The sequence below is a fragment of the Alexandromys fortis genome, unplaced genomic scaffold (genome assembly GCF_014885135.2).
Source record: "Alexandromys fortis isolate MF-2015 unplaced genomic scaffold, M_Fortis_MF-2015_v1.1 scaffold_72, whole genome shotgun sequence".
NCBI classification, from domain to species: domain Eukaryota; kingdom Metazoa; phylum Chordata; class Mammalia; order Rodentia; family Cricetidae; genus Alexandromys; species Alexandromys fortis.
The window spans coordinates 7,747,718-7,759,350 of NW_026067969.1; the positions used below are offsets into that span (position 1 = coordinate 7,747,718).

The window sequence follows — 11,633 nt, forward strand, 5'->3', positions numbered from 1 at the left end:
ATACAAAAACCAACCAGGTGTGGTGGCGCACGCCTTTAATCCCAGCACTCAGGGAGGCAAGAAGACCTCTGTGAGTTTGAGGACAGCCTGGTTACAAAAGAATTAAAAAATTAAATCCCTGTGACCTTGTTTAAAGGGTTTTTGTTTTACTTTACTCTGGGGTGTTTTGCCTGTGTGTGAGTGCACCACGTCCATGCAGTGCCCATAGAGGCCAGAAGAGAGTGTGTGATGCCCCAGTACTGGAATTATAGAGGGTTGTAAGCTACCATGTGGGTGCTGGGAACCGAACCTGGGTCCTCTGCAAGAGTAACGCCTACTCTTAAGTGATGAGCTGTCTTTCCAGCCCCAGTTCTTTTTTTTTTCCATGATATTTACTGAGCTCTACATTTTTCTCTGCTCCTCTCTCTGACTTCTTCCTCCCCTTCAATCTTCCTCCAAGGTCCCCGTGCTCCCAATTTACTCAGGAGATCTTGTCTTTTTATACTTTCTATTTCCCATGTAGATTAGATCTATGTAAGTCTCTCTTAGTGTCCGCATTGTTGTCTAAGTTCTCTGGTATTGTGGTTTGTAGGCTGGATTTCTTTGCTTTATGTTTAAAAACCATCTATGAGTGAGTACATGTGATAATTGTCTTTCTGTGTCTGGGTTACCTCACTCAAAATAATGTTTTCTAGCTCCATCAATTTTCCTGCAAAATTCAAGCTGTCATTATCTTTTTCTGCTGTGTAGTACTCCATTGTGTAAATGTACCACATTTTTTTAAACCCATTTTTCGGTCAAGGGGCATTTAGGTTGTTTCCAGGTTCTGGCTATGACAAACAAAGCTGCTATGAACATAGTTGAGCACATGTCTTTGTGGCATGATTGAGCATCCTTTGGATATATACCCAAAAGTGGTATTATTGCCAGCCCCAGTTCTTAACTCTGCATGTGAGCTCCATGGGGCACAAACCCAGGCCTTTACTCCCTCCTGCAGTCCTTCTCTGTCTGTTTTTCACGGTAGGTAGTAGACAGACCAGGTTCTGAGTGTTTGACCTGGATCTTGGGTTCCCAAGGCCTGCAAGCAGCTGGCCTCCCCTGAAGCTGCCTGTGCTCCTCTACAGAGTCCCTGGATGCCCACCAAGCTCCTGCTCAGACCCTGAATGAGACCCAGAGGGCACTGGAGAGCTTGAGGTTGCAACTGGGCTCACAGGGAGCCCTGCATCACAAGCTGAGACAGCTGGAGCAAGAGTCTGCTCGGCAGGAGCTGCAGATCGAGAGCTTTGAGAGTGACCTCGCTGAGATCCGAGCTGACAAGCACAACTTGGAGACCATTCTGAGCAGCCTACCAGAGCACTGCGCCAGCTAGACCTTGGCACCCCCTCCCCACCTTGCTGTTACCTGCCCACTCTCCAGCTGTCCCAGGTCTGCCTGCTGTGTGTGCATGTGAATGACCACACTCCCTTGCTGGTATGTCCAGATCCTCTTCAGTGTGAGCGGCAAGAGTTAGTACATGCTCACGACTCCACAGGTGGCCCTGTGTGTGGCTCACAGTGTGTGCTCCCTGCACAAGCATCAGCTCCTCCCCTCAGTGTGTGCACCCTGCACACACATCAGCACACACCGCCTCAGTGTGTGCTCCCTGCACACGCATCAGCACCCACCCTCAGTGTGTGCTCCCTGCACACGCATCAGCACCCCCCTCAGTGTGTGCTCCCTGCACACGCATCAGCACACTCCTCAGTGTGTGCTCACTGCACACGCATCAGCACACCCCCCCCAGCATCAGTAAGAGGCATGTAGTTTACGTGTGTGTGTAATGCACTTGTGTGTTCAGAACCGTCTGTGCATAAACACACATGACAGTCCAGCGCTGTCAAGAGGCAGCTATGAGCTGGGTGAACCCTGTTATGAGAAATCCTATGACATATCAACAGCCCTCCCTCCAGAGAGTAGAACTCAAACAGCAGTGGCACCCCCAAGGCTGAGAAGTTATCCACAGAGACCCATACCCATGGTCACAGAGCTGGCCCTGGGCCTACTGTGCTCCCATATCGCCCACTGGTCCCGGTCACCAGCAACTCTGAGAACTGAGGTGCCAGGCAGATCGAGAAAGGCCAGAATTCTAACAGGATCCTCAGAAATGTCATCCAAGGCCGTGGTGTGGCTTGGGAGGCCCACAGGGCAAGGCACAGATGTTATTGTCTTTTGTGGACTCATTCCCCCAGGGATCTGGGTCTGCAGCAATCTCATGGAAGGAAGAGCCTATTCAGACCCATCCTCCTCAGTCCCCTGATCTACCTGAAGAACCAGGTTCTTCAGGGGCTGGGTCATGAGGCCTCAAGTAGGCACTAGGAATGGCCCTTGGTGCCCTGTTGACCTGGTTAGCCTTTGATTGACTTTTCTCAAACCGGTCTTGTGACCCCACCTGCCATGAAGGAAGCCATAGGGGTGTGGAAGCCTGGCTGTCATTCTAGGCCTGTTGCCCATGGCTGCCTCTACCCAGCAACCCCTGGCATTTCTTCCTGATGTTCCCTGTCTTTTTCTGGGCCCTCTCTTAGTACACAGCAGGGCCTAGGCACTGGGATAATAACCACATTTGCCAGCCCCGCCCCTTCCCCTGGTCCCAGAGGAACTGATGGAGATGTGAACCAATTCTGATTATGAGAAAATAAAGGACCCTTTTCTGAGCCTGATGCTGTGTCTGATCCTCCAGTGCTGGTGGGCAGCCAGAGCTTCCTGTGGGTATGTGGCTGGCACAGCAAGTAGGTAGAGCCTACATTTATAATCTCCAGATGTGGGGAGCAAGTTGGCAGAACTGGGCCCATGACATGCCAAGGTCTGTCGTGGTAGGCTTTGCAGGGGCCATATGATCACCCCATGTCCTCTCAGATCCAGGGGGCTTTCAAACAAAGGCTAGAGGCAAAGAGGTCTTCAACTGATTCCTGATTCAGGATGAAATGCTGAGGCAGGAACCTGAACTTAAAACTGTCCAGTAGCACTGCAAGGAGCAAGGAAGGACACCATCATGTTGGAGGAAGGCTTTCCTCTCGGCCTAGAAGGGTGGAGGACAAAGGAGAGAATATCCCAGATAAGAGGATGGGCAGCAGCCAGGGCTGCAGGGCAGGGGCCTGGCCAGCCTAGGTCACTGTAAACCTAGGTTAAGGTTATGGCAGGTTGTAAAGCACACTCTAGTCTACCAAAGCTTTTAGCCTCAAAGCCAAACCAATTCCCAAATTAGCTTCAACAGAAAAGTGGAGGTCCTCGGAAGGGTAATTTGGAATCTTGGGCTAGGAAAAGCTGCCAGGCTATAGAGAAGCCTGGAGATTGGAGCTTGGGGCTGCCATGGTGGGCAGCTTCTTCCTTTTGCCTCCTTTCTCAGTCCCAGCTCTGCTGCCTCTACTTGTTAGGTCTGGTTCTGCAAACCAGCTTTCCTTTCTTTTCCTTTTGTTTTTCCTTTCTTTTTTCTTTTCTCTCTTTCTTCTTTCCTTCCTTTCTTTTTTTCCTTTCATTTTCTTTTTGTTTGTTTGAGACAGGGTTTCTCTGTGTACCCTGGCTGCCTTGGAACTCGCTCTGTAGACCAGGCTGGTCTCAGACTCAGAGATCCTCCTGCCTCTGCCTCCCGAGTGCTGGGATTAAAGGTGTATGCCACCACTGTGGATACGCAACAGTCTTTCTTGAACCTGATGGATGATGACAATGTACATCCCCTCGCCAAAGCCCTGGGCTTGCCTATCATCAGGTTATTATTTTTATTTTGATATTTTATTAATTTTTATTTTGTATGTATGTGTGTTTTGCCTGCATGCATGTCTGGGAACCATAAATGTTCTTAAGATCCTCTAGAACTGAAGTTATAGACAGTTGTTAGCTGCCATGCGATTATTGGGACCTAAATCCAAGTAGACAAACAGACAATTCTTTTACCTGCTGAGCCAGTACTCCAGCACTAGGTCAAATGTTTGAGTGGTCAGGCCTCCAGCATGGTCAAAATAACAGGGACTCCTGGTCCAAGGCTTTATGATGAGGCATGCCCTACACCTCCCTCCTGGAGTTATGGGGGAGGTGGGGCCAGTGTTCAGAGGAGAGGCACATTCCTCCAGAGAGAACTTTAAAATCAGGGTTAAGGTGAGGTTGATGTGGTAGGTGTTTTAAGCTGAGTGGGACTGACTTGGTGGGTTTGCCAGGGTCGGGGTAGAAGGCTGAAGATAGGCAATTGGGTGCATAGTTCTGGTGTATGTGATGCCAAGGAAATGGGACAGGATCTGACATGCCTAACTCCATTTCTCGGCTGATAGATGTTCAACCCCTACCCACTTGAGCCACGATGCACAGCAGTACCCAGTCCCAGCATTTCCAGTGGGTGGAGACTTCCTCTCCATTCCTGGGTGACAAGTCTCAGGCCTGACATGTGACTCATGCAGCATGGTCATGCCTGGTGTCTGCAGAGCCAATCGAAAGCCCAGAGGTGGGGCTGCTCATAACTGGGTGGAATGTAGCAGCAGCTGAACATCTGGAGAACTCGGGGTGGCCGCTGCCCTATCCCATGGAACAGCCAGGAACAGCTGTTGTGTACATGTAAGTCTCTTCTGAGGTCAAGGCATCCTATCCTGCAGGGGAGCTCCAAAAGCAAGGAACTAAACAACCGAAAATAATAGCTTCAAGAACTCCCTGAAACTGACCAGACTCACTAGGCCCCTTCCTGCCAGGGTAAGCAGACCCCACAGCAAAGAAGACTCAGAAACAGGAAGAGCTGCCTGGAAAAGGTTAGACCAACTGAGGTACCTGGAAAGGGCACTCTCCCTGCAACCTTATTGAGCCATCTGCAGCTGGCAGTGTGCTCCAGGTTCCCAGCTTTGTAAGCTGTCACCCATGCTGCAGTGGGCTTTGGTGACACAGCTGTCTGTGAGTCACTTCTGCTCCTGTCAGTAGCCCTTCACCCATATTCCTGTAAGTAGCCCCAATAAAACTCATTGGCTCACCAAGTTGGACTTTGGTGGTATCCATACTTCAGTCTGTCCGGGGTTCCCTGAATTGGGTGAATAGCTATGTTAGGCACATGTGTTGCGTCTCCCCAAGGGAAGTTTTGGAACACAACAACAGCCAAGCCAACTAGCTGGGGCGATAGGCAGTCTGAGACTAGACCAGCGAATGCCCTGTTCTGAGTCCAGTTCCTGCCCGAGCTTCCAGAGAGAGCACTACCATGTAGGCTTTGACTTCCCACTTTACACTCCACAGTCCCTGCTCCTGTTTCCCATATTCTCCTCAACGGGGAGCGTGGGATGAATGAACGGGCAGAGGGGAGTAACTTAGGAACAGGGATCCCTGTCCTCTGAACATCTTTGCTACCGTTAGCACCATCTCATTCTGTCTGGCCCCTCCCTGTGTGAACATGACCCTGTCTGTTTATCCCCTAAAAAGGGACAGTCATCTGGCCTCAGGATCCCAATCTAAGGAGTCCAGACCTGAGACAGTCTGGGGAAGGGGAATTCCTGGACCAATCCCCAGAGACGTACTGGAGGTGGTGGTGTCTCCTTCCCTTCGCCGCCGGGACAATCTTGATTATGTGCCTGTGTCCACAATTGAACAATTTGACCGATACCCTTTCTCTAGAAGAGGTTCGGACTGGACACCGGAATGCATGGTCTTTTTCTTTGTAAGTCTGCAGTTCTTGCATCCATAGCCTGGCTTCATCTGACTGCTTTCTTCATCACTCAAAGGACTTGTGTCCCAGGCTTCAGCTTCCAGACTACTTTTCTTTCAAATTAGGCATACTTGTCCTATTTCGTAGATTGGGGGATGAAATGACACAGAGGCAAGTGAGCGCCCAACAAAGTCTTTATTAACAACATACATATTTATCTAATTGATTTAATTGGTGTCATAGTAGCACTACCGGGCAAAGACCACAGTAAGGTGACAACAGCCTTTATTGGCACTTGATCTTCACAATCAGCTCTGCTCTGCTACTTCTCACTGAGTTGTGACATTGTCTCTTTTGGTGACGAGGACCGGGAGAGAGGGCGGTCCCGGTCCCGTTGTGCATTTTCCGCCTCCTCCAGTAGAGGGGCGGCGGCGGGCTAGGCGTCCAGCAAAACAGCGGCTTTGATGCCCTGGGCGCGCGCGGCAGCGGGGAGGGGCGCGGGAGGCGGGTCGCCAGCGGGGCGGGGTGTGTCCGGCCTCGCGGTCCCTCCGCCCCTGGGTCCCGCCGCCACACGCCGCTGAAACTCTGGACCAGGCGCGCTTTCCTCCCCGTCGTCCCTCGCCGTGACCAGAGTCGGGCACACACCATGTCGGTCGCGGTCAGCAACAGGTTCCAAGGTAGGCGCCTGCTGTCCCAGCGCTGTTCCGCGCTCGGCGTCCCCGAGTCGTCACCTGTGCGCGCGGCGCGGCACGCGCGGTAACTCGGAGGGGTCGCGTGGCCCGGGAGGTCGCCTCGCTTCCCCGCCGCCTCTTTGTCTCCCGCAGGAGGGAAGGCGTTCGGCTTGCTCAAAGCCCGGCAGGAGAGGAGGCTGGCGGAGATCAACCGGGTAAGCCGCACCACCGCGGGGTACAGCGTACGGGTTCCTTGTACCCCACTGTGCCACCCCATTCCCCCAGACAAAATCAGCCCCTTCTTCCCCCATCCCTGGCCTTCCCCAAGTACATCTCTAGCCCCTGCCGTGTGGCCTCCAACTCCAGGTAAGTCCACTCCACCCCTTAGCTCTTTGCCTGGCGGTCTCCGGTTGCAAGTTGTAACTCTCTGACCAGGGAGGTGGGGCTGGTGAAGGAGCCCGGTGCAGGCGGGCAGGGGCTTCTCGGGAGCTCACTGCGGACCACCTAAGGGTTTTGGCGCCAGAAGGGACCCCCCTGGGCTAGCGCTGTCTCCGTGGACGAACCACAGAACTTAACACTGGGGGTTGGCTGGCAAATGCTGGCATTTCCCCGTCGCCTCCCACCTCCAACCCCAACACACAGCTCTTTTTCACCAGCTTTTAGAAAAGTTGCCCGAGGGACTGCTTTTTTTTTTTTTTTTTAACCGGCCCGGGGAAGTTCTAGAAAGAAATCCTTCCGCTGCTGCCAGACACACAATAGCAGCTCCGTAAGTTTGCTACTGAGCGTGTAGATCCCAGAAGATAAAGAAAGGTGTCAGGGCCTCCTCGATTGGCAGAGCCCCAGAGGTGGCACAGTCTGTAGCTTTATGGTTCTCAGGATCCGGGTTCAGACATGACAAGTGTCTTCAGTAAGGGTTTCTCACCTACCACAGCGTCGCTTTATGGGCTCAGTAAGGCAGGGAGCTGGCATGCTCTAGGGTCTAGCTTTAGGGAGATATCTCTTAAGTGTATTAGAGATTTCTCTTTTCCTTTTTCTTTTTTGCTGTACTGAAGACTGAATCTGGGACCTTCTACATGCTAGGCAAGCAATCTACCATTGAGTTGTTAATACACAGGGGCGCAGAGGTAGCCCACTGACATAAGGCCCTTATCTTGCCCCTTGGGTCTCTGGATACCCAGGGGGACAAGCTGCGGGTCCCTGGTGGAAAGCTGGGTCAGCACACTGGATGTGGGGGCTGTGATGCGCTGAAGTATTTCCTCCCGATTCCTTTCTCTATTCCCAGGCATGCACTGCCTAGACCTAGGTAGGCATGTCTTCTACCCACCAACTCCAGGAGCCCCTGGAGGGCTCTGGGCCCTCTTATACTGTTCCTCCGTTGCTTGCTTGCCTCTCGCTGTTTGTCTTAAAGCATGGATTCAGGAGCTATTTACATCTGGCTGGGCTTGGGGCGGGCCTGCTGGACTTCTGGAAGGTCCCTCGGCACCACCCCGCCTTGGCTGCTTTTGCTTTCTGAACAAGAACCTGGGACCATGACCTCATACAACCCCCTCCTCCCCAACTTTGTTAGGCAGGTTCTGAACTAGCTGACCCACCTGTAGCCAACAAGACCCTAAACCCAATACCCTAAACCAGAGTCAGCTGGAGATGGGCTCTAGGTGACCTTAGTTAGAGGAGTCGAAAGAGCTGAGACTTTGGGATTATCTGCGCTGACCCCACCCTTGAGGATCCAGGCTTGGAATGGGGTGGAACAGGACAGGTGACTCAAAAAGGGGAGGGCCTGTTGCTGCCAGGGGCTGAATTGTTGACCGTACAGGCACTGTAGAGGGTGGGCTAGTGGGAACTGATCTAACCACTTCAGGATATCAGATACCTGGAGAGGGCAAGTATCTGAGCTATTCCATTCCACAGCTCACAACCTAGGGTCTCTCTGCTGCAGGATGCCGTTTTGAGATCATCTGTGTGAGCTTGGGTGCTATAGGGCTGTAGTGTAACCCAGAGTATGGGTCCCTAGAGGTTTATGCTAGATGGTTGAGCAGCTCCCGTGGTACAGCAGGCCAAGGTGACTACGGAATAGGCAGAGCCAGGAGGCAGGCTGCCAAGCATTGGCTCTGTGAGTTTCAGGAAACTGCTTCCCCTCTCTGAGCCTCCAGGGCCACAAGAGATAATGGTAGTGATTTCCCCCCAGTCAGATGATGTTTGTGAAACGCACCGAGTTGACGGCTGTGAGCATCATCGTTGGTTTGTGTCACGTCTCCAGGTATAAGGAGTGGGCATGGAGGTATGCCAGGGACATACCAGCTGCTCGCTCTTCCCTGCAGTGGGAACAGGGGGTCCACAGTCAATGGAGAAGGATCGACTCAAGAATTTTGGGTGGCTCTGCTTGAGAGTCCCAGTCTGGTTGACTCTTGGCCGTGACTGCCATGAAGTGTCCTCAGAATGCAATATTCTAGAGAGCTGTGTTGGCAGCGAGTTGTCTTCCTTGGAGAACACCTTCACTGCCCTGCTGGACTGGGGATTCTGGGGCGCTGAGCTGTGCTGTGCTGTGCAGTGCCAGTTGGCCCCATATAAGCCAGAAACCGTACAGGCATGACTTCATGACTCATGACATGGGAGTTGTGTGACCAGCTGTTGTGCCCATGCGCATGGGCACCCCCAGCTGCTGTCTGGGGCAGGGCCCAGCCCTAAGGAGACTTTCTGGACCAATACTCTAGTTTCCTATAGGGCTTTCCCCCTTCCTTGGGGTGGCTGTTTGCACGCGGCAAAGGTTGCTCAGTCTTAGCAACTCTTATCGTCAGTGAGTCAAAGTCTAACACCGATGGGGCTGGAGGACAGCGAGGGGCAGAGGAGGCAGGGAGTGGCATGTAACACAGCTGTTTAGGGGTTCACTTTAGTTTCTTCAAAAATTATTTTTGCTGCGTGGTGGTGGCACACACCTTTAATCCCCGCACTTAGGAGGCAGGGGCAGGTGGATGACCTGGTCTACAGAGTGAGTTTCAGGACAGCCAGGGAATTCCTGTTTCAAATAAAAATAACAATAACCAAAAATATTTTTAAAATTCCATTAACTTATTAGTGTATATGTAAGTGTGTGCAGCATACACACCGTAGGCTGAGTGTATGTGTGTGTGTGCGGCATACACACCACAGGCTGAGTGTGTGTGGAAGTGTGTGTGGCATACACACCACAGGCTGAGTGTGTGTGGAAGTGTGTGCGGCATACACACCACAGGCTGAGTGTGTGTGGAAGTGTGTGTGGCATACACACCACAGGCTGAGTGTATGTGGAAGTGTGTGCGGCGTACACACCACAGGCTGTATCTGGAGGCCAAAGAACAACTTGCAGGAGTCAGTTTTCCCGTTCTACCACGTGGGTCCCAGGGACTGAATTCAGGTCATCAGGCTTAGCAGCAAGCAACTTTAAGCACTGAGCCATCTCAAGACCCTTGTTTTGATTTCTGCGATCATTTTCCTGGCTCCTTGGGGTGTGCTGGCACTGCAGCAGGCAGGCGGAACACCCTCTCTTAACTGTGCGATGTAGACACTGTCATTCCCATTTTATGACCACCAGGCTCAGAGAAGTTGAGTTAATTGCCTAAGATGAATCAGCCCCAATTTAGCCAGAGGTGGCGGTGTGTGCCTGTCATCAGAGTAGGCAGCTGGAGCAGGAAGGAGGCTTGAGTGCCAGTGTGTCAAAATAAAACAAACAAACGAAAAACCAGCCACAGCGGGACTCAGACTGCATACATTTGCTTCAGCTCTGTGCTTCAGTGACCCCTTCTGTGGACACCCAGCCCCCTTCCACACTCTGTGTGTGTGTGTGTGTGTGTGTGTGTGTGTGTGTGCACTACTGGAGCAAGCTGGACCAGGCAAGTGCCTCCTACTCCCTCCACATAGCTGGCATTCCCCACGCCCTGATGGCATGGTAGGTGACCCCAGGCCAGTCAGGCCCAGCCTTATATGGCAATGGGAGAAATTTCCTCTGTCTTCCCATAGGAACCTAAAGAAACCAAGGGGGTGGGCTGGCTACCCCTTGGAGTGCCTGAGCACTGGAGATGATCTGGAGGAGTTGGGGGGTGGGGTGGGGGGCTACCATTTGAGTTTGTGATTGGTCAGGATCTTTGAGGATGTGAGTGTGGCAGTGTTCCATGCCTGTCATTCATCATGCATCAGCTCGCAGGTCGGGCTCAGTGGACCTCTCTCTCTCTCTCTCTCTCTCTCTCTCTCTCTCTCTCTCTCTCTCGTCTGTGTCGGGTATGCAGAAAGAACCCTGAACATTCCTCTGAGGCAAGGATGATATTCCTCTGAGGCAAGGATGATAATACCCACCTTAGAGATGAGGGATTACAGGGCCCAGCCTAGCGAAATCACCTGCCCAGATCCCTCAGCCAAGGAAGGGCTCCTCGGATGAGGTCTGTCTTAACTCCAGACATCAGCCATGGCCTGCTCGGGCCCCAGTCCACCAGAGGCTACAGCTTTGTGGTAGCCCAGGCCTCCCTTGCATATATAGGATAAGGATCTCTGGCTACTGTCTTCATGTCTCAGCCTTCCTGGGTCAAGTGAAGGACACTGCGTTCCCTGTCCCTTAGGAGCCCACTGGTTATCTCAGTGGTCCCTTGCCACCTGGGAAGGAAGCTGGGAGGGTGCAGGATGGGACGCAAGGAGATCTCAGATGTTCAGGGTGATTATGTCTCCCGCCTGCGCTCCCAGTCACGTGGGGCCTCTGAGACTTGACCCAGGGACGGTGCAGGTGTGCCTTTTCCTGTGTCCCTGGCAGTACCACTCTGTCCTTGCTGGTTGGCATTGAGGGCATTCGTCTCTCTTGCTCGTCCCTTAATATATTATAAAGGAGATGCTGATAAGGGGTCATGTGAGCCTCTGGGGATTCAGTGTCCCCTGCAGGTCTGGCCAGTTGTGACCTTGCTGTGGCGTGTCACAGGCAGCTGGAGATGGAATTTCTGTGAGGTCTGCTTTATGTGTGTGGTCACTGGGGTGTTTTTCTTTAGCTGCCCAGCTATTGGCGAGGACACTGTGTCCGGATAAGGCTCCAGGAGTGCCCTGGGGAATGTGAGCCTGCTGTCTTTGTGGGTGCCTGTTACAGGTTCCTGCTGCTCACCAGGTGCCAGGCTGGGCATTTGTGGCCTGGCCCTGGCCCTGTGAGAGCCTGTGGGCTGTGTCAGAGGCCACAGGATCCCAGCGTGGTGCTGCTTGTCCTTGGCACCTGCAGGGCATCAGCTGCTAGTTAGTCTGTTGACTGGCTTCTGGGAGGGTGATATCTACTCAGCTTCTCTCTCTCTCTCTCTCTCTCTCTCTCTCTCTCTCTCTCTCTCTCTCTCTCTCTC

The 11,633-nt window shown here is 52.7% G+C and overlaps 2 protein-coding genes across 2 annotated transcripts in view; both read left to right on the plus strand.

Annotated features, from left to right (window-relative positions):
* Positions 1-2,675, plus strand: part of Lamc3 (laminin subunit gamma 3) — a 56,723-nt gene extending 54,048 nt beyond the window's left edge. Inside the window, 1 exon segment of the mRNA XM_050155364.1 lies at positions 1,104-2,675. Within this exon segment, the coding sequence (XP_050011321.1) occupies positions 1,104-1,348 (245 nt within the window). The 3' untranslated portion in view covers positions 1,349-2,675.
* A 3,464-nt stretch (positions 2,676-6,139) lies between these two features.
* Positions 6,140-11,633, plus strand: part of Aif1l (allograft inflammatory factor 1 like) — a 25,158-nt gene continuing 19,664 nt past the window's right edge. Inside the window, exons 1-2 of the mRNA XM_050155413.1 lie at positions 6,140-6,300; positions 6,448-6,509. Coding sequence (XP_050011370.1) covers positions 6,270-6,300; positions 6,448-6,509 — 93 coding nt within the window. The 5' untranslated portion in view covers positions 6,140-6,269. The remainder of the gene's footprint in view (positions 6,301-6,447; positions 6,510-11,633) is intronic.